Source organism: Octopus sinensis, linkage group LG1 (assembly GCF_006345805.1).
Source record: "Octopus sinensis linkage group LG1, ASM634580v1, whole genome shotgun sequence".
Classification (NCBI taxonomy): domain Eukaryota; kingdom Metazoa; phylum Mollusca; class Cephalopoda; order Octopoda; family Octopodidae; genus Octopus; species Octopus sinensis.
In genome coordinates this window covers 56400542-56424627 of record NC_042997.1, presented here as the reverse complement: position 1 = coordinate 56424627, position 24086 = coordinate 56400542, and the positions used below count along the sequence as shown (strand labels likewise).

The window sequence follows — 24086 nt, the reverse complement described above, 5'->3', positions numbered from 1 at the left end:
ACATAAATGATGAATAGGTGTTTTGAGAGTCCAAGTGAACAGAAAAACAAGAGAAGATTAAGAGTGTATCTAATTTCCTTTCTTGATATGTCTGCATTTAGTCTGTCTCATAGTTTTGTTATTTCAAAAATCAACCAATTAATAGGGGGGCAGGCATGTGTATGTGTGTGTGTGTGTGCATGTGTGTGCGTGTGTGTGTGTGTGTGTGCATGTGTGTGCGTGTGTGTGTGTGTGTGTGCATAGATGCATGCATATGATTTTTAATGTTTCTTTTTTTTTCATTTCTCAGATTTTATTTGAGAACTATAAAATTTTAAAATTCAACTGAATAAATATATCATATATTTTGACAGTCTACTTTCATGATTGAGTACTCATTTTTTCCTACTTGCCCACATTGATATCTTTCCAATTAAGTGCTTACACACACACACACTCACACATATTTGTGTGTATGCATATCTATATGTAATTGCATAATCATACTGAAGCTTTCCTTATCATTATAAACATTTCCTTTATTTAGACAACCATACTACGCAGACTAAAACATCCCAGTGTTGTATGTTTGCTTGCTGTTGGACTCAAGCCACGTATGATGGTCATGGAACTTGCAACTCATGGCTCTTTGGGGCATGCATTGGCATCAAAAAAAATCGTCAGTGTCACACTCGCCCATAGAATAGCTTTGCAGGTAAGAAAATTCTTTAACATTTCTCATCTTCATCATTGCCATCACCATTTCTGTAATTCTTACCACATTTTCTTCTCTTCCTTGCTATTTTCTCCTCTCTTCTTTTTAATACTTCACATTCTCCTTTCTCTTCTCCTTCTCCTTTTATCATTTTCTGACTCTCTTTTTCTTTCTTTGATTCCTTCTCTTTTTGTCTACATCTTTCACTACTATCTCACACTGCTAAATTTTAGAGTTCAAAGAGACTGTTGATTATCTGTATCAGTAACAATTACTCCATAGCTTATATATATATATATCCATATCCATCTGTCTATTTACCCTGCACACATGCATGCACACAACCCATGCCAGCATGAAAACAAACAGTGACAATGATGTTATATATATGTGTGTGTGTGTGTATATTATATATATAAATATATATATATATATATAATGCTTGTGATTTTTCTAAATTCAGATTGCTGAGGGCCTCATGTATTTGCATGGTCTACAAATAATATATCGAGACCTTAAACCAGCCAATGTACTTGTATTCAGTCTATCAACGACATGTCTGGTAAGTTTATTTACTTTATTATTGGTCCTAATCAGTGTGCTCTGGTCATACTGTTACCATCACTTTCTAAGATTAAATTCAAGATTTTCCTTTCATCCTTCTCTGGTTGTTAAGATAAAAATGTGTCAACTACTTGAGTTGCTAGAATAGAATATAACTTCCTCAAAACTGTATGACCATGTACCTATTGTAGTACTGGTACCATAAGAAAATGAACCTAGTACACCTTTTAGCATGGTTGACTACATAAAGGACATCCAGCCCTAGAATAAGCACTAGTCGATGAGAAGGACTCAGACCATGACTCAGACTCAGACTCAGACAAGAAAGGACTCAGACCATGACAACCTGTCTCACTCATGTCAGCATGGAAAGCAGACTTAAAATTATGATAATGATTTGCACTGCAGTTGTGTTAGTAATTAATTCTACTGTTTTTGTCTGTTGGACATCAAGCCACTACTTGTTTCTTCAGATATTCAGTGCTTATCTTGTACCAAGGAGTCATGGTTTTTGTAGTATCCTGAAGTTAATAGTTCTGCTAGTTATAAAAATACCATATGGTGATGTTTTCATAGTACCATCATCATTTTTGTTGTTATTTTGTGCTCCTTGTTTTATATCTTGTGCTAGGCCCAAACAATGGGTAAGACTTCACATGATTGACAGCTCTCTCAGTAGTTGCCTGGAATATGGTTGGTGAACTTTTCCATTCTTTTCTTCATGAGTCATAGAGCACTGGAATTATTTCAGTCTTGATATTCCACCATGTCCTCTTCATTTTGATCTCCAGAGCTTTGTACTCAATGAACTTTTCTGTGACTTTCACTCATATATTTCTTTCATGAGGTATTACAATGTTGATAACTATACACCTCCCATCCTTTTGTCCCTGACAACAATGTCAGGTTTGTTAGCTTTTATCTCTTTGCCACTATGAATGAGCATGTTCCAGAGGATGATGAAATCATTGTTCTTAGTGACTATGTTTGGTTGCTGATTCTACCACTTCTTAGTTGTCTTGATCTTGTGACTCCTGTGTATTTTCCTGTACTGATATGCTGCTGCCTTGTTATGTTTGTGGTTGTATCCATTCTTCACTATTTCTAACCATCCAGAGACAATACAATTGATATTTTCTTCATATTTTCTACAGATCCTGCTCTGTGGATCTGTTCCATCATTGATGATGCAATGGTGATAAAATCTGGTTGTAAGATACTGATCTTGTGCAGTGATTATCAGACTTTCTGTTTCTGCTTTCAGTCTGGTGCTTTTAAACCACTGGTGTATCTTCAGTTGGTGTGTGTGTGAATCCTGCATCTATTTTGGGTATTTCCTTTGCATTCTCTTGTCCCTGCAGATTTTCTGCAGTTGAAACTGACCTTTGTGTTTGGCTTTCTGCTTCATTCATGTTACTTCGTTCTCTTTTAGTGGAGCTTCAGGAATATTAAACTCTTTATTGGACTGTACTACTTTTTCTTGATAGAGTAAATCTCATGTTTTAGCATTTGGAGGGAGTGGGTTTTCTATCTTCTGTTTTTGTCAGGCGTGTCCAGCACTGTGATTGTAGTCTTTAAGGTAAATTTGAGATGAATTAGGTCTCATCATCCTAAAACACTTGGTAAGTACAGTCTGTCAGTATCTTTCTTGTCTTAGTGTTCAGTTAATAATATTAAAGCAATATGAATATAAGTATTGCTAGAGTGTTAATAACTTTAAATCTGTTAGCAACATTTGGTTCAGTTTTTAGTATCATAGTACTCTCTTGAGGTTGATTGTGAGGCCATGGGAGAAGGTTCTATGCAATGGGATTGAACCAAAAACTACACTGTTGCAAAGTAAACACCTTGACCATGATTAAAAAAATTTTTTTTTTTTTGTAATTTCTGGTTGGATTCTTTATTTTCCTTATAATATTTGTATTCATTTGTATGGCTTAAATCGTTTTATTAATACTAAATATCTGAATCATTTAATGTAAACTTATATTTTCTATTTACCTTCAGATTAATGTCAAAATCTCTGATTATGGTATTTCCCAGTTGAGTACATTCTATGGTCTTACAGCAAATGAAGGCACACCTGGTTATCAAGCACCAGAAGTAATCAAAAAGGAAAACTACTCCTTCCAAGTAAGGCTTTTTATAAATATTTCATTTGAATGGTTTTGCAGAAATGGTAGAGAATAAAATTAAAAGTTCTTTTTAAAATTTAGAACCCAAGGGAGTTTTGGGGAATACCTTTGTCCTTCTGTGTTCTTAGATTCTGGATTTCACCATTTCAGTATTTATCACTATCTCCTGTATTCTTAGTTTAAATACACAGGACTTGATAATTTTACATGTAATTGCTCTGGTACTGATAAAATATCTAATAGTGATGTATTGAGTGCAGTTATATCTATTATAACCTGTCCTTGCAAATGTGTAACTTTATGCCAGTGTAATAAACCAATGTTTTATTAATATCATATTAGTATCTATAAAATCACAAGTGACCAATATAGCAAGGTGTTGGCTAACTTGCTTGCTGGTTTAATATTCTTTCACTGACACTACACTGTGTACATAGCCAAGACATTGAGTTATTAGATTATTACTCCAAAATGTAAATATTAACATATGTTGGTACAGGCCATTGCTAAAATACACCAAGAACATTGTGTTATTGGACAACGGATGTTACTGTTTCAAGTCTTAGGATTCATAGTCTGATTACTTGGTTTCCATGGCATATAAGTGACTGAGATCACAACATTCCCCCTGAACAGTCTATTACAAGATTGCTCATTTACAGTCAAGTAGAATGGAACAACATGAGGTGAAGTATTTTGTTCAAGAACACAGCACACTGCCCAGTTAGAGAATTGAAACCATGATCTGACAATCATGAGTGCAACACTTTAACCACTTGGCCACATGCCTTCAGCACTGTATAGTCAATTTGTATTTTATTAACTTACATTGTTGTACTGAACTCTTCTATTAGATCTGGAGGAATCCATTGTAAACTATTTTGGTACCCAGTTTCAGACCAGAATTTCCAATTGCCTTAAGCAACCTTGTGATCGGATCCACATTCTGTTCCTTATTATGGACTTCATGTTACCCAATGTCTAACTTTCAAAGTTTTCTACCTGTTCTACCTGTTGAACTGTATTCTAGATGATATACTTTACTTGTCTTTGCATACAAACTTTATTTCAGGCTGACATATTTTCATATGGTATTTTGTTATACGCCCTCCTGTCTGGTGGAAAACATCCATATGGCCACCTCCTTCATCCATCTGAAATGGAACAAGCAATTCTCACTGTAAGTTAACATCTGTTCCTTTTTCAGAAATGTGATTTACGGTTAACTAATCCTCTAAATGTAGATGTTATCTAACATTTGTATTTGTCTATTGTTAGTTGTTAACAATATCAATAAAACATTGCGGATAGGAATTTATATCTTTATATATAAAATTAAAGTTGTGTGTGTGAGACTCTGTCTCCTCCGATTTAGATTCCTAACTACTCCCACATTTTGCGGTGTAGTTTAACCAAAAGCGGGTATCTTATAGTCGTCATTCATATCGAACCCTTCTGGGTATTAGCGTGAGTCTATGATGAGTCTACGATTTAAAAAAAAATTACCATCATTTTTCTGCATTTTTAATGATTTTTGCTCGGGTTATGTAAGGGAAGTAACTCTCTAAAAATGCTTATATAGTTATTTCCCTTACAAACCCGAGCAACGCTGGGCGATACTGCTAGTATATATATATTGCTATATAGGATTCATAAAGAATAAAGGCTTACTACATGTTGATGCGTCTCGATTAAGTGTAAAAAATTTACTGTTGTTACCTTTTATCTTAAGGTCTATAATCGTAAATTATTTTTCCCCTTTCTTTGTTCTGTACTATTTTTGATTGTCACTTTTTTAGCATGCCCACTTTATTCTTTTATATTGGTAATTTTGAATATTAGAAGCAATAGCTGCCAAACTAGGATTGAAAGTCAACCACGACAAATAAAAAATTATGCGCATTAATGAAGAAAACAGTGAATGTATTAAACTAGAAACCAGTGAACTAGAGGATGTAGCCGAGTTTACGTATTTAGGTAGTAAGATAATGTTTTCAGGCGGCACCGACAAAGATATTAAGAGGAGAATAAGTAAGGCAAGGAACACTTTTCACCTGTTAAAGAAATTATGGAGCGCAAGTGTAATTTCAATAAAGAACAAAATAAGAATTTTTAACTCTAATGTAAAAGTGGTGTTATTGTATGGGGCTGAGACATGGCGAACAACAGTTAAGTCAAATAAGCAAATACAATCATTCATCAACAGATGCTTGTGTAGTATACTTAAAATTAGATGGCCTGAACACATAAGCAATATGGAGATATGGCAAAGAACAAATGAAGTTTCGATTAGGGAGCAAATATTTAAGAAAAAGTGGAAGTGGATTGGTAGCACAATTAGAAAAGACACACCAAATGTAGCGAAAAGTGCTTTACAGTGGAAACTGGATGTATATAGAAGGAGAGGTAGGCCTAACAACTCGTAGCGGAGATCAACACAAAAGCAACTAGAGAAAGGGGGGCATTCATGGCAGAGTATAAGTACAGAAGCCAAAAATTATGCAACATGAAATTCAACTATAAGTGGCCTATACTCCGCATTGGAGGGTTAAAGGCATAAAGAAAAAGAAAAAAAAAATTTTGAATATAACTTCACTTGCTGGTAATCAATAGATTACTCAACAATTCTCTGTTCAACTGTGCTTTAAATAATGCATAATGTATGATGTAACCCAAAATATTTATTATGCTTACATAAATAAGGAGTCCTTGTGTAAAGAAACAACTATTGCAAAATTTAATATCCATTTGTTTGTTATATATATATATATATATATATATAACAAACAAATGGATATTAATTTGATTTATATCCATTACAGTTCAATGCCCTTCCTCATGCCAACCACTCTGATAGTGTAGTGCGTACTTTTTATGTGCCACCGGCCTGTTTTTTTGCTCTAATGACCCTGTATATATAATGTATGTCTTTATATATACATACACACACATATATGGATCTGTATACATATGCATGCTTATGCACATCTCCTGACTTATTAACAGGTAACATATAATGTAGATTTATTCAACTGAGGCATACAGACAAGTATAAGTACAATGCATTTACACACACATATAACATTCACGTACGTTTACCCGTATATCTAAAAAAAAACATACATATGCATACATGGTTTTCTATATATGTATCCACACATGCACTCATGCTTCTATATGAATATATATATGCTCACATATACACAATTTGCATATGCGCACACGTGTGCACACTCACAAACACACACACACACTCACACACACACACACACATACATACCATCAAATGATGCAATGGATGAATCCTGTGTGCCCATGAATCTGTAAGGAACATGGTAATAAGGAGCTGAGTCAAACTGTTATTAAATAAATGTAACTCCAGTCAAAGGTGCTGAGTACAACTTTTGTTACTTCACTCGTGTGTGTGTGTGTGTGTGTACACGCAAGTATAGATGATTTTGCTATGTTTATTTTTATTTTTATTATCATCAGGGTGAGCGCATATCACTGTCATTATGCAATAAATTTGGAAGCTGGCCTGATATGCTTGATCTTTTGAGTCAATGTCTCATGTATGTTCCAAGTAACAGACCAACTGTAAGTGTTGAAAGCAATTTTTTTCCTTATAAATATTTAATAATTTTTTTTAATGTATCATGTTGCTAAAGAAGATATTCAAGCACTTTTATTGCTAATGGCTATGTTTTCACCATTTAACCCTTTAGCATTTAAAGTGGCTGTATCCAGCCAAAATATTCTAGCTGTCTTATGTTCAAACTAACCAGATCTGACCTCTCACACCAACCCTACAATATCATTCTAAAAATTAACAATTATCTCATCAAAATCTCAAAGCTACAAAATAGTGCATAATTAATTTAAAGCAATGTGAATAAAAAAGCATTTCTTTTGATAGAATAATGTGAATGCCTGGGCAAAGTTCAGAGAGCTCCTACCTCTGCTGGTAACAAAGGGCCTCTTGCTCAAAGTGAAAGGTAGACTGTATGATGCATGTGTGTGAACAGCCATGCTACACAGCAGTGAAGCATGGGCTGTGACTGCTGAGGATATGCGAAAGCTTGCAAGGTGTGTAATGTCAGTGTGCATGCATGACAAAGTGTAAGAGCCGTGAGAGAAAAGATGGAGATAAGAAGCATCAGATGTGGTGTGCAAGAGAGACGACTGCACTGGTATGGTCATGTATTGTGTATGAATGAGGATAGCTTTGTGAAAAAGTGTCATACCCTAACAGTGGAGGGAACCTATGGAAGAGGTAGACTCAGGAAGACCTGGAATGAGGTGGTAAAGCACGACTTTCAAATAATGGGCCTCTTGGAGGCAATGACAAGCGACCAAGACATTTGGAGATATACTGTGCTTGAGAAGATCCAGCAAACCAAGTGAGACTGTAACCATGACCTATGTTAGTGTAGCATATCTGGCCCATTTAAGAGTACCCTTCAATCAGTGGACAATAAACTGTACTTGAGAAGACTTGTTGAGTCAAGTGAAATCATTGTTGTGGCCAATGCCAGTACTGCCTGACTAGCACCTGTGCCGGTGGCATGTAAAAAGCACCCACTACACTCTTGGAGTGGTTGGTGTTAGGAAGGGCATCCAGCTGTAGAAACCTTGCCAGATCAGATTGGAGCCTGATGCAGCCTTCTGATTTGCCAGTCATCAGTCAAACCATCCAACCCATGCCAGCATGGAAAGCGAACATTAAACAATGATGATGATGATGATGCGAAATGGTTAAAATGATTGTTGATGTAACTGTGGTACTGTTGTATGTTATTGGCAAACAGAATCCAGTATAGTTAATGTTCTGCTCTACTTGAAATTTATCTCTGAGGTAGGCTTTGACATTGATAACTTTCTATTAACTTTTCCCAGAAATTCTTTGATTCTATGACATACATCAGAAACTATGACAGAATACAGAAGATCTGAATCAGAAATAATTAGGTCAATAATGAGAATATTAGACCTCACAAAAGATATGAGGCAACATTGAAATGTATGGAAAACTGCAGATATAAAACTGAGAGAAGGTTAATGGTTGTGGAAGTGGTAGTGGTAGTGGTGGTGGTGGTGGTGGTGGTGGGAGCAATGATGAGAAGGACCAATGATGGTTACCAGTCATATACTGTGGCTGTAAACTCTCAATAAACCAAGTCCTTGACTTGTTTCCAGTTCTCAGTTGAGACCATTCCACTTCATTAATACCATACCACCTGCAGCCTTTTAAAGAAATGATTGTCATTTCTCTTGTTCTTAGAGACTCAAGTTCAGGTTTCTTTCCTAGATCAGAAATCTTTGTTGTTTGAAGTTTATTTACAGTGTTTACAGTGCAAACTATGCATTAAATATAAACATATGTGTAATTTTTACCCAGACTCTTTAACTTACCTACATAGATGGTAAATATTATACATTAGATGTTATATGTAATTAAAGACATTTGTTAATAATCCTGATTTATGTATTCTGTAAATTATTTTGCATGAAGCATTTCCTTCATTTAACTTAAATTTTAATTTGTGGTTGTTTATGATATTTCAAACCTTTTCATATTCTATAAACATATTTCAGTCTAAAGAGTTATGCACATGCTTGAGAAACCCAGAAATGTTGTGTTTGAAAGATGTAAAAGCTGTTTCAAAGTCCTTTCCACCAGCTTGCATGACTTTTCAAGTAAGTTTTTTATGGTAATACTTTGTTCAAAAGTAATTAGTATATTTGATATAATAGGCACAGGCGTGGCATAGGTGCAGACACAGGCATGGCATAGGTGAAGTACAAAATAAAAGTTGTAAGGTGGGTGTTCTTTTTTGTACCTGCCAAGGTCAACCATTCAAGAGGAAGCTAATTTTTCATACTGATATTAGCAATGCATTGTATCCATAGACAAGCCAGTAAATTTAATTCAATCCGTGCAGTGTGTTACTGGTATTTTTATACCAACTCAGGATGGATAAAAAGTAAAGTTAAATTCATAGGGATTCGAAATCAGAGTCAAAAGGGATTCAACTAATTACTGTAAATTATTTAGTTTGACTATCTCCAACTATTTTATTTCTAATTGTTCCTTTTCATTGCTCTAAATTTCTTTTTTTGATTAAGTAATGTAAGTTTTGATATAATATCATCACTTTTTTTCTATATTCAGAAAAATAACACAGAGGAAAATGAGCTGTGGCTGACCTGTGATTCAGAAACAAAAATGGAGCTCTCTTGGATTGAACTTAGCAATACAGCAGTGAACCTCCAGGTTTGTTTCCTTCACACCTAAAATCCTTTCATTTCAAATTAAAATTTCTATTTTTTACTTTTTCAGAATTATCATTTTCTCTTCTGTTCATTTCTTCACCCATTCTACATCCAATTTTTTGTTTGTTTGTTAGCATAGGTTAAACAAATACATATTACTAAGATATTGTTTTACTGCCAGATGCCATTCCTGCTGTTAATCCTTACTTGTTTATCAAGTGAGGAGTTTTCGTTCCACTCATTTTTGAAAGTGGACGATTTTATCGACAGGAATGTCAGCAATCATCACTGTTTGTAGTTCAGAGCTTTTTCATGCAAATATATAAGCATTCATACAGATGTGCATATGCACTGTGTATGAAGATTACATTAAATGTATAAATAAAGATTTCAATTTTAAGTCGCCTCCTTAGTTTATAATATTTCTATTCCATTATTAGTTTCAGCAATTGGATTTTGGCCATGTTGTTAATATATGCTTTTTGACATAACATCAGTTTTACACTGGTAAGCATAAACAAAGGTACACACACACATATATATATACATGCTTATATATATATAGGATGTGGTGAATAAATTGTTGTTTAAATTACACAAAAATGAAAATATCACTGACATCTCATTTTAACAGATATATTTAGCAAAATTACATAAAAATATCTTGAAATACTAAAGAGCAAATTTATCCAATAAAATTGTCATTGGCTTCAATCATGCCCTTCACACAATTTTGGAATCTCCTGCAACTCTTCTGGATGGTCTCCTTGTAAGTTGGTGAATGCTGCCATAATCCTTGCCTTCAGTTCATCTTTGGTGTTATAAGGTGTTTTGTTGGTCTCTCACTCAGACATGATAATCAAGCAGTCTAGGGACCTAGGTGGCCAGATGTTAGGGGTGATGTGATCACAAAAATTGTCTGACAGTCATGACTGGATTCTCCTGCTTTTGTAACATGGTGCAGAGTCCTGTTGCCAGACATAGGGTCTTCCAGCTGCCACCCTCTTCATCCAGAGCAGCACCTGATGTAGGCCTCCATGTTGAGTTTGATTCCACGTGGGAAGTGAATGGAGACATAACATCACCATTACTAGTGGTCAGTAGTGATCATTCCAAACACCATGATATTGACTGGATGTTTGATTTTTATCACTCTCAGTACATGTTTTGGGGACATGGCAAGCCAATGGTTGTTTTGTGTATTCACCATCTGATCCTGGCAGGAATTTTTGTCATCTGAGAAAACCCAAAGCATGTTCTGTTGGAGGGGCTACTTGAGTTTGTTCAAAAGCTTAGCTTCATAGTGCAGTCTTTCCTCTTGCTCTTGATGGCTTGGGATAAAAATGAGCCCTTTTTCATCTTGTATGAGGAATACCAAATGTCTTCATGCACTACCTGTCTGATAAGAAACCCAGACACTCCCATGTCCTTGGCGGTGGACCTGGTTGACTTGGAGGGATCATTGTCAACCATGGCCTGGATCTCACCAACAAATTCAGGAGTTCTTATCAGAATGATCAGAGTGAGTTTTCTGAGTTGCCATACCTTCAAAATTATCATTACCTTCATAATCACCATTAGACTCATCCAACTCTTTCTGAATCCTCTGTAATATCCTCAGATTGACACCCAAACACTCTGAAATGTTCATATTGGAGCTTTCGGCATGAATGCCAAGCAGTACAATATTTCGTTTCCAAATTTCTGGCTGAGTGAATTGCATCATAATGCTGTTTTTCTCACAGATAGTGCCCAACTGACCCTACCATACTGTGTAGTCAACAAAATCAAAATCAAAAAACACGCATGCACAAAATAAAAAATATAAAATGCCGAAAATTTACCCATTTCACCCTGTATTTATATAGATATTCGTGCATAAATACACACATGAGCACATGTGCACACACACACACACACACATATACACGATTAGCTTGTGTCCAATTCCATCTACCAAATTTCACTGGCAGATATAGAAGGGCCAAGATGCTACACCATAGCATAAAGCTCAAAACCACATGGTTTGATATGATCCCCTTAACCACATGGTTATGCAACCAATTTACATAAAAAAAAACTTTTTGCTCAACTTAAAATTATTTCGGGTGGCAGAAACAGTAGAGCACCAGACTAAAATTTTTACAATATTTATTTATTTTTTTTATTTTCCAAGTTCAAATATTAACTTTGTTTCTTTGCCTTTTATTCTAAAGTTGATGAAATAAGTGTCAGCCATGCACTGAGCTAACTCAATTACAATACTCCCTCAATAAAGTATTGCTCTTCTGTGTTGAATCAAATGACACCAAGAATGGACTATAGTTGAATAAGAAGTAACTTTCTAGCAAATATATAGTCTTTGAGATAGTTTCAATCACAATTTGAAGCTTATTTGTTTTGTTGTACCTCTTGCTAAAGGATAAACACATTCTACGTATTTCTTCCATATGAATCTTAACCTCATTCTTAATTAAGAAGTTGATATCAGGAAGGCTTGATTACATGTAGTAATTTTATACATTAGTGGTGAACTCCCAGCCAGCTAGGTCTTTGATGTGAGCTTCATTTCCATTTAACTCACTTCAAAGCCGTGATTTTCAGCCATATCCAACAGCCTAAAAAAGGTTAGGCTTTATCAAACTAATTTGGCTTCAACATACTACAAGAAGATGAAGTTTAGTTCTATTTCAGTATTACTTCACATAGATTGTCAATTTTTCATTTGGTTCTTTTCACATGAACATAAATAGAAAGATATCTTGTCATTGAGTCTTTGACATGGCTACTTTTCTTTGGCGTTTGAAATGTCGAATATATGAAACAAACCAAATAAGGTAAAAAAAAATGTTTGTCTCAGACACTTGAAATGAACTAAAAAAATATATCTTAACAGTGCCACATGTTTGCCTTGCATAAATATATCAAACAAAATTAAAATAAATGAATGTAAATAGACGTAGGAGTGGCTGTGTGGTAAGTAGCTTGCTTATGAACCACATGGTTCTGGATTTAGTCCCACTGCGTGGCACCTTGGGCAAGTGTCTTCTACTATAGCCTCGGGCCGACCAAAGCCTTGTGAGTGGATTTGGTAGACGGAAACTGAAAGAAGCCCGTCGTATATATGTCAATAGTGACTTGTTTTCATTTCATTTACATGGTAGACCTAACATACTGTTTTATTAACACCAAAATCTGAGCCTTCATTACCTTTAATGGAACTCACACTGTTGTATTTGGATCAAGCTTCTGTATCCTTTCCCTCCCTCCAGACATTAACCTGCAGATAACTTGATTTCACTAATTTGGGAGATTCTACACAGGTCAGGGTACTATCCCCTATTTTAATGACTAACAATGTTTGTTTGTTTTTTTAAATATGATTTATTCGTGAACGATTTCTTTAATGGTTACTTTTTTTTTTCCTTTTTCTCTTTAGGGTTTTATTGTTAACATACAGACACCTCTCTGTCTGCATACAGCTAAACATGTGATATTGTTGGGCTGTATCAATGGAAGTATAGCAGTATTTGATGCAGAGAAGAAAATCCTCTTACATAGCAGTGTGCAATTACTCGACTCAGTTCTCTGTATCTGCAGCTACACACGGTGAGACAAATTATATATCACTATGCTGTTGTTTTTTAGCTCTAATTCACCATGTCCCATGTCAGGAGAATTTCAGCCGTAACCAACCTGTATTTTTTGTTTATGTTTATCTAGAACTACATTATTGGCTTTTAAGATTATTAGAGAGAGATTTGATTGATTTTTCTAGAGGACCAAGTAACTACCTAAAGGCTCCCTTGCACATTAGATTATCATTATATTCTTTTGTAAAAGGACTTTCTTTGCTCCATTTTAATTTCTAGTGAAAATAACAATAAAAAATGTCATCGTAATAGGATTATTGGAGCCATAAAAACATATTATTATATCAACATTTTTCTTCACTATTATTTTGTAATGATAAAATATATCTAACAGCCAATAATGCATGTTAATATAGAAAAAAAATAAAGTAAGAGGTGCAGCCATGGTTATGTGGTAAAGAAGTTTGCTTCCTAACCACATGATTTTGGGTTTAGTCCCACTTGTTCTAGGCATCATTGCACTAGGACTCAATCTGAAACTATATAATTGCAAAGTAAACTTCTTAACCACACAGCCATGACTCTTAAAATTTATATTGGAAGAAATAAAGTTACATTAAAATTCATATCTCTGTTATTCAATTGTGCCTCTTATTTTTTTCTTTCTTAGGTTTGACTATACTGAATTTATCTTGGCTGGAACTGCAAATGGCTATGTTGCTGTTTTTAAGCTAGATTCTCTGATTGAGGTAAGTGTATTTGGATTTTGGGTTCCAAAAAGCAACTTTTTCAAGGATGTAAAATATTAGAGCTCAAAACCTTTTATATAACTTTTTAAAATGCTTTTATGTAATCTCTTTAATTGAATTGTTCAGGAAATTTAGAATTTTAGATAATTTATACATTTCTTAAGATTAAACATCTCAAATTTGAAGCGATAATTTTCACTATTAGTTGTTAAATCAGAATATGTTAATAGCACAATGTAGCAGTTGAGTAAGACTTGATTTCATGTTTTTTAATGACTGGTATTGTAGTTTTCTTTGCTCATTTATGTTTTACAATTTTAAATCTTTCCAGGAAGGTAACAATTCTCCAGTATATCTTCATTCTTTTGGATTGAATGAGCCTGTGCTCTGTATTCAACAACATGGTGATTCAATTTATGCAAGTTGTGGGACATCTGTCTACAAATTGCATTTCTCGTCTTCAGTGTTTGATTCAGAAATCTACGATAGAGAAGACTGCTTCTGTTTCACTGCAAGGAAAATGAAGAGAAAATATGATGGCTCTTGGTAATGTTCTTATTTTTTATGGAAAAGAGAATCAAAGGATAAACTAATGAAATACAAGATTTAACTTTTGGTTCTCTGGTCAGGCATATGTTTATGATTGACTGTGATTAGCATACTGAATTAAGGCTAGCTAGTTAAGGTTGGTGTCAGATAAGGTAGCGGTTGGGTGGGGTGACCAGAAGAGGCTCCTGCATTGACAGTTCAATATTGAAAAGTGAAAGACAGATTATATGAGAGATCTGTAAGAAGTGTTCTACTGTACAGCTGGAAAACATGTAAATGTAGAGAATCTGAAGCAGAAAGAAATAATGTGTTCCATATGCATTATGTTAATTTATGGGAGAAATTTAGTGTTAATGAGTTGATGTGGCCATTGAATATAAAAATCATTGGACAGTGAATATGATTGATTATAAATATCAATAAATATTGCATGCTGAGTAAAAGGATGTTACAATTGGTTATGGAATGAAAGAAATTGACTAAGAAAGGCATGAAGAAAATGTAGCTAATTTGGACTTGAAAATATTAACTCATGTTCTTAATATTTCACAAGAACAGGATACATAGAAAGGTTCTGTTTTGTAGACTGTCCTACCACAGAAATAACCTGATATTAAAATAAAATATTAAATTAAGAAATATTATGGATATTGATATTTAATTAATAGATCATCAGCGTTGTTTAATGTCTGCTTTCCATGCCAGCATGGGTTGGATGGTTTGACTGAGGGCTGGCAGTCTGATCTGGTAAAGTTTCTACAGCTGGATGCCCTTCCTAACGCCAATCATTCCGAGAATGTAGTGGATGCTTTTTTTGTGCCACCAGCATGAGGGCCAGTCAGGCAGTACTGGCATTGACCACACTTGAATGGTGCTTCTTACAAGCCACCAGCATGGGAGCCAGTCAGGTTGCACTGGCAACAACCATGCTTGAATGGTGCTTTTTACATCCCACCAGCACGGTACCAGTCAGGTGGCACTGGCATCGACCATGCTCAAATGATGCTTTTTACATGCCAATCAGGTGGTACTGGCATCAGCTACGACAGTGACTTCACTTGACTCAACAGGTCTTTGCAAGCACAGTTTATTGCCCAATGATTGAAGGGTACTCTTAAATTGGCCGGTTATGCTGCACTGGCATAGGCCATGGTTATGGTCTCACTTGGCTTGCCAGGTTTTCTCATGCACATCATATCTCCAAAGGTCTCAGTCACTTGTCATCACCTCTGTGAAGCCCAATGTTTGAAGGTCGTCTTCCTGGGTCTACCTCTTCCACAGGTTCCCTCTACTTCTAGGGTGTGATATAAGGAATATAGCTTTGTTGTTTGAAAATGTATTTGTTGTTAATATTTGTTTACTCATAGGTGGTGAGTTAGAAGAATCATTAGGATGCCAAGCAAAATGCTTAGCAGCATTTTGTCTGTCTTTACATTCTGAGTTCAAACACCACCAGGGTCAACTTTATGTTTCATCCTTTTGGGGTTGATAAAATAAGTGCCAATTGAATACTAGTGATCAATGTAATCAACTTAACCCCTCCCCCCGAAATTGCTGGCCTTGTGCCAAAATCTGTAATCAATATTTATATTTACTCATAATATTCTTCCTTAATTGCTAATGTGTATTAGATATTAATATTGTTAATATGCCAAGCAAAATGCCTTGTGGCATTTTGTCCTTCTTTACATTCTGAGTTTAAATTCCACCAAGGTCATCTTTGCCCTTCATCCTTTGAGGATTAATAAAATAAATACCAGTTGAAAACTGGGGTCGATGTAATCAACTTACCCACTCCCCCAAGCTTGCTGGCCTTGTGCTAACATGTGAAACCAATATATTTCTTTATTTAAAAAATGTTTTTTTCTTTAATTTCATTTATTTCCAGCTTGTCCATCATTGATGAGAATACTCAAATTATAAATAAAATGATGTTTCATGACAAACTGATGTACATAACTCACCGAAGTAGCAGTACAGTAGAAATGTGGGATATATCTAAAGACTGTCTAAGAAATTGTGTAAACATCATTCACTTCCTTGAGTAAGTTTATATTATTCAGGGTTTATGTTCCATAAATGCCTAAGAACTGCTGATTTAACAATAAGTGATTTTTAACTAAGAATAAAATACATTTTATGATCATTATATAGTCCTGGATATTTTCTAATCCTTAGACATTATGTAATCAACTACTTGTTGACAGGAATGAATAATATAAAGAAATTCTAATAATTACTTGAAGCTGATATTGTTTTTGCTTTTTTTGGTTTTTCTTGCACTACTGTGATCAACAGAACCAATTTCTGAAACTTGTGATTAGAAGTATCTATCAATGGATGATCAATCTTATTGGCTTCAAGTGACAAGAAAGCTGGTGTTATGACATGCATGTCATTTTCAAAGACATTAGCAAGATAAGTGAAGTGTAAGCTGCCAGGAATTGAACCAGAGTAGCCAACTTTGTTTACAGAAATAATACCACCTTGGCTCTGGCACTAACTGGTTTTAAAATGTATCAAGTTTAGAGAAACAGTAATTGAGACTTAATATGAGGTAGAAACTAACCTTATCAAACTGTCTACAATAAAAATATGATAAGCATTGCTGCAAAAATCATCCCATATTAATTTGTACAAATATACTTGACTCTAGCTTATACCCTATGGGTGTAGTGTGAGGAGGTTGGCTTAGCTGCAAGCCAAATACGTATGACCAGCAGAAGTAGTAACCAAAAGAGCTAGAAAAGGATAAGAACAGTTTGATCAAAATTTCAAAATTTGTCTAGACACATTTTTATAAAGACTAAAAACTGTGATAATGCTCCAGTATGTAAAACTTTAAGGAAAAGACCAAGTTCATAGATATTAAGCTACAAATGGGAAGAACTTTATTTAGAAGATAACTAGGTTAATGTTTACAATATTACCTGGAAACGAAATTAAAAAAAAATCTTTTACATATCTCTTAAAAATCACTGTATATATTAATCCCTGATTGCAGATTGTGGCATATTAGGTCACTGTAAATCATTCATCGAAAAAAAGAAAAACATTTTCCTATAATTCTATGTAATATGTAGCTGTGCAGGTTGACTCACATATTACTATGTAATATGTAGCTCTGCTACAAGTACAACAACTTCTTATTTCCTTCCTCATTAATTATGAGACTTACAGCTAATTAAAATAAAATTCTACTGTTACAGCACTGAAACAAATATGTCCAGAATAACAGCAACTTGTTTACATGCAGCAACTAAAATACTTTGGATTGGTACTGGAGGAGGTCATCTTGTTTTGCTGGACTGCTACAGACTTCAACCGCTAATAACATTACACCGACACATTGGTCCAATTCGATCTCTCCTCTCATTATCAGACAAAGGTAATTCATCAGGTGAATATAGTAATGTGAAATTGGAGATGAACAGTGTTTAACCTTTTAGCATTCAGATTATTTTGTCAAATGTAATAATATTTATTTATTCATCATCATTTAACATCTGTTCTCTATGCTGGCATGGGTTGGACGATTTGACTGAACTGGCATGCTGGAAGGCTGCACCAGACTCCAGTCTGATTTGGCATGGTCTTCTACAGCTGGATGCCCTTCCTAATGCCAACCATTCTGAGAGTGCTTTTACATGCCACTGGCATGGGTGCCATTTGTGTGACACTGGAGTGCATTTACATACCACCAGCACAGGTGCCAATTTGTGTGACACTGGTATCTGTCACAACTGAGATTTTGCTCAGCTTGGTGGGTCTTCTTCTGAAGCACAACATAATGCCAAAGGCCTTGGTCGTTGCCTCTGTGAGGTCCAACACTCGAAAGGAACTCAGCCACTTTGCTTCCATGAGGTCCAATGCTCAAAAGGAACTCAGCCATCTTGCCTCTGTGAAGCCTAACACTAGGAAAGTACTCAGCCACTTTGCTTCTGTGAGGCCAAATGCTTAAAAGGAACTCAGTCACTTTGCTTCCGTGAGGTCCAATGTTCAAAAGATGTTCTTTACGTGCCACTAGCACGGGTGCACTTGGCTTGATGTGTCCTCTCAAGCACAGCACATCACCAAAGGTCTCCATACACCTTTATGAAGACTGATTAGTTCCAGTACAGGCTCTGCAGGACTTGGAGGTCTTTCTCATGAATATCAAGGTTACTGAGTTCTTCAAATAAAGCCATGTCTTACTTTGTTGAAGGCCTTTCTGTAATCTATGAAACACATAAAGACATCTTTTTGTATCTCCACCATCCACTCTGAGATCCTTCTCAATACAAAAATATTCCTAGTGCTAGCATCCTTTACAAAGTCAGATTGTTCAATTCCAATCTCTGGTATTATTTTGATTCTTGCTTACAGCAGTAAAATTCTGATGAACAATCATGGATAGTTGCAGTTCAATGCTGGACAGGAACAGCATAATGGGGGTTTGTTAACCTAATGAGGATGGCTTCTCACCTGGGAATAATTATTCATATCAAAATTGTACACACCCTATATATGCATAATAAAAGATAAATATTTATATCTATATACAGGTACTGGCTCATCTTCCCAAATCATTTGTGGAAGTTATGGATTTCGTCCTCAACTTGGCTTAAATAGAAAAGGTAAACTATGTTTAAATAATTTTTTTAAATTAATTGATCTAGGGAAGAAGGGCAATGCTCATAATATTTACAAGCACTCCCAACTTTATGTATGTAAGTACGTACGTATATATGTACGTACATATGTATACATGTATGTATGCACATTTGTTTGTACGTACGTATGTATGGACAACAAGGAATGTTCATTAAAGATTTCCCCTGACCTAGTTCACAAGGACTGGGATAAACGAAACTTGGCATAATTATTAGTCTTTTCTACATAACTACCACCAATGGTGACATACTTCTGCCATCACTTTATGCAGCTGTTAAGACCTTGTCTATAGAAGTTGGTAGGTTGTGTCTGGAGCCAAGACTTTACCTTGGAAATAAGTTCATCATCATCTGAAAAGTGCTTCCCCTTCAAAAAAGACATCATGGTAGGAAAGTGATGGAAGTCAGATGGTGCAAGGTTGGGAGAGTAAGGGGGATGAGGCAGGATTTCATAGCCACAGGAGTGTACTTTCATATATATATGAACTATGTGTGTATCTCCCTCTGTTTGTTTCTCTCTCTCCTCCTCTCTCACTACACACACACACACATATATATATATATATATATATATATGTATGTATATATATAATAAGCAACAAGGATATCCAAGGTGGTGTAGTACAATTGTTTCATGCTACTTCATTTTATTAAACATCTGAATCTAAATTTTGCTGAACTTATATATATATATATATATATTAATTTTTCATTTTACATTATTTAGCAGATCTATTTGGTTGCATCAGTTTTTGGGATGCTGATTTTCCAAATCACCTCCCAAATTTTGTGGAAAACTTGAAGAAAAGAGCAGAACTTGTAGAGCAAATGGCACAACAACAGTCTCAAATGAATTTCTGAAAATGTAAATTAATCTTTTAACTGTAAAGAAATTAGAATCTCTTCGTGCAAATTGACAGAACCAGAATCACTACAGCAGCAGATGAACTAAATACCATTTGTCTACTGAAGTTGATGCTATCCCTCCATATGTGTAACCTTGTAGGTATAGCAGAAATCATTATTAAAGGAAAGAGAACTGGATGTCAGAAATGAAAAGGAGTTATATATGTGAGCAAATAATCCTGAAATCCTTCTATTTATATTTATATAACTTATAATGATATGCTTTTTATATTGTAATATATACAGCATGTATGCGTATATATATATATATATATATATGTATATATATATCAGGGATGTGCCGCCTGGGTAGGCAGTACCTACTCTGAATAAAATACATTGATAGTAACATTTTCCTTTTATGGCAAAATATGCACCTAATTCAATAAAATTATGAAGATTACTCTGGTTACTATGCATAAAATGCAAAATAACTTTTTTTTTGTAGATTAGGCAAGCATAATTCACCCCTGCCTTTCAATTTCAGTATTAAAACTATGTATAATACTGTTGTAGTACACATGCTGTGTACACAACGTTTTCTTCACACGCTATAAAGGCAGAAGTAATTCTGCCTCCAACTCTGTCACACGCTTGTGTTTTGCTTATTTTTTTGTGCGTTTTACTACATAAACGTCACCAACTGCCTACCCTGAGTTATTACTGATGGCACGTGCCTGATACACACACACACATACACACCTGTATATATAGCCTAGTGACTAGGCTTTTGCACATACGACCACAAGATTGCAGCTTCAATCCTAGACCAGCAGCACATTGTGTTCTTGAACAAAAAACTGCACTTCACATTGCTTCAGTCTGCTCAGTTGTAAAACTGGGTAAACCTGCAACAGACTGGAGTCCCATTTAGTGAGAATGTTGGCCTGCCCATCTAGCCAACAGACAGGCATCATTTGAAAGCTATAAACAATGCAAGGAAGGGCATTGTAACCAGCAGTGTGTAACCACATCTGACAATCTGGTCTTTATATATATATATATATATATATATATACACACATATATATATGTGTGTGTGTGTGTATGTATTAGTATCTAAACAATCAGGAGTGTTTTTCTCACTTCTGTGAAACTTTTGGCAGGATATCACTCGAAACATTTCTGGTTGAACAACTTTTATCAAAATATGTTCATGAAACCAGTAGACCCAGCATTTTGACTTACATTCTATTAATATATGTATATGTTTGTAAATACACAACAATATTCTATTTTTAGTCAATAATTTATGATAATAAACTATAAAAGACTTTTGTAAATGTGATGTTTTATAAATAATAGAAAACTATTTGTCTTTGTGTTGTACTTTATATGATTTGACTGGAGTGTGTGTTAAAGTTTAAGCAATTGCATAATGAAAGAGTCATTTTAGAACACAAAAATTTCTTATCTTTTATCTTAAATAATTGGGCCATGGCCATACTGGGGTAGAGTTTAGTCCAAGAAATTCACTCCAGTATTTATTTTTATGTCTGGTACTTTCTATATTGGTCTCTTTTGTCAAACTGCTAAGTTACAGGGATGTAAATTAACCTGCACAGGATCCATTCCAGCGACACTGGCAACAACTTCGCTCGAATGTCGTTTTTCATGTGCCACCAGCACAAATGCCAGTAAGGCAACGCTGGCCAATCATCATACTCAAATGCTTCTTTTTACTTGCCATCAGTACGGGAGCCAGTCAGCAGCCCTGGCAATGATTGCGCCTGGATGGTGCTCTTAACATTCCAGTAGCACGGCTACCAATCAGGTGGTGCTGTCATTGAATTTGATTTCGAATCACTTGCCTAAGTCTAGTGTCCAATGAAAGAAAGTTACGCATAATTGGGCTGGTTACACCACTGGCATAGGCTTATGGTCTCACTTGGCTTGCCAGGTCTTCTCAAGCACAGCATATTTCCAAAGGTCTCGGTCACTAGTCATTGCCTTGGTGAGGCCTAATGTTTGAAAGTCATGCTTCACCACCTCATTCCAGGTCTTCCTGGATCTATCTCTTCCACAGGTTCCCTCATACATACATACATACATACATACATATATATATATATATATATATATATATATATATATATAAGTGGAAGAAATCACAAACGTCATTGTTTTCATCACCATCTCAATGTCTACTTTTCCATGCTTGCATGGGTCAGATAGTGTTTATTGAAGCAGATTTTTCTAAAACTGGATGCCTTGCTTGTTACTAACACTTACCTGTTTCCAAGTGAGGTAATATTAAGGTCATATTTTTCTATGGCCAGACATGTTTGCACTAAATGTTGAAAATGAATGACATTTATTAACAACATAGTATCAAAACAAGGAGACACACATACATACATGACAAACTTCAACACAATTTCTACCTACCAAATCTATTTACGTTCTGGTCAGCCCGGGGCTATAGTAGAAGACACTTGCCCAAAGTGCAACTGAACTCCAAACCATGTAATTTGGAAACAAACGTCTTAACTATGCAGCCACTCCTGTGCCTGCTTGATTATTCTGTTTATGGTCAGACAGACCATTCTATGTAATTTAAATCAAACTTCCAACACTGTCATTATTAATTTCTTTATCATCCATGTAAATTCCTTGTAGTTAAGTTCACTTTGTATGTGCTTTGGAGAAGTTTTAGTTGACCAAAAGCTTGTGAATGAAACTTGGCAGTTGGAAATTGTAGAGAAGACTATTATATATGTGTTGTGTAACTGAGTTGATGTTTATGTATATATTGGTCTAAAACTAGTGTTGTTTTTTTATATTGTCTCATCATGTCCCATAACCTAATGACAGAAACAGTGGTGTCAAATAAATGCCTTATAGTATTTAATTGTAAACATTTATGTTCTAGTTTCAAATTCTACTAAGATCAACTTTACCTGCTATCCTTAAAAAAAAAATGGTAGTGAAGTACAAAATTAATATAATTGACTACGTTTCTCCCAAATTTGCAAGCCTTGCACCTATGTTAGAAATCAATATTTGTATTGGCCATGGCAGGTTCTGTGGAGCAATCTGTGACTGTAACACAGTTTCAGTCTTCAGTTGAAGATATTTTTATCCATTTAGGCATATAATAACTTGGTGAAGAAATGAACATCACAGCATCTCATTTCCTGATCCATAACAACATAAAATTATCTTGTGGCAGAAAGTAATAAACAAGGAGCCACTTCAAAAACATTTTAAAATGCATCTGTGGCAACCACTGATACTTGAAAAACTATGAGCATTTTGTCAGTTTGCTTTTGAACATAGGACACAAGAATAAATACACTATACAGCAGTACTGGACCACAAAGGACTACTCTCAGGAAAGCCCAGCATTCAACAAAGTACTGACACTGAACATTTTCAAGCTCTTTCTATGCTTTTTCCAAGCTTTAGATAGACATTGGGGTCAAATCATAAAATGCAAGATTATGGTTCAATCAGTAAGTGAACACTTCAAAACTACATAGGCACTCAAATTCAAGCCATTTGTGTAGTCTCTATCAATGAATCTATTGTGTACTTCAGCAGGAGGCATGATCTGGTAAACTACGGATTCTAAGGCAGTCTCTGGTAAATAATAGATTCCGAGGCAGGCTCTGGTAAATAATAGATTCCAAGGCAGGCTACATCATGCAAACAATGTACTATGTCTTTGATCATAAGAAGAGCAAAGACGGACAACCATTTGATGTGTGTACCAGACTTCTCGCTACCTATGAAGGAAATCACCATCACTTCCTTACGGATAACTACTACACAAGCATTGCTCTAGTTAAGCAAATGGTACTGAAACAAATATATGTGACAGGGCTCACTGTGCTGATTGTGGCGATCTACCTGCAAAATTAAAAAGAAAAATAACAAAAAAGGAAACATTACAGGAATGAGGGAAGGATAGTTGCTTGCTCTAAGCTGAGTTGATCTCAAATGGCTCAGACATTTGTCAACTTTTGGTT

General features: G+C 35.2%; 1 protein-coding gene across 5 annotated transcripts in view; it reads left to right on the top strand.

Annotated features, from left to right (window-relative positions):
• Positions 1–20388, top strand: part of LOC115217677 (leucine-rich repeat serine/threonine-protein kinase 2) — a 146424-nt gene extending 126036 nt beyond the window's left edge. Inside the window, exons 54-67 of one of the 5 annotated variants that reach the window (XM_029787452.2) lie at positions 527–694; positions 1158–1256; positions 3266–3391; positions 4466–4573; positions 6886–6990; positions 8989–9090; positions 9566–9667; positions 13106–13275; positions 13930–14008; positions 14340–14554; positions 16446–16601; positions 17767–17945; positions 19102–19173; positions 19940–20388. In XM_029787452.2, the coding sequence (XP_029643312.1) occupies positions 527–694; positions 1158–1256; positions 3266–3391; positions 4466–4573; positions 6886–6990; positions 8989–9090; positions 9566–9667; positions 13106–13275; positions 13930–14008; positions 14340–14554; positions 16446–16601; positions 17767–17945; positions 19102–19173; positions 19940–20070 (1812 nt within the window). In that variant the 3' untranslated portion in view covers positions 20071–20388. Of the gene's footprint in view, positions 1–526; positions 695–1157; positions 1257–3265; positions 3392–4465; positions 4574–6885; positions 6991–8988; positions 9095–9565; positions 9668–13105; positions 13276–13929; positions 14009–14339; positions 14555–16445; positions 16602–17766; positions 17958–19101; positions 19174–19936 lie in introns of those variants that run through there. The other 4 variants (XM_029787438.2, XM_029787444.2, XM_029787430.2 and 1 more) reach the window with 4 other exon arrangements.
• The last annotated feature ends 3698 nt before the right edge of the window (positions 20389–24086 follow it).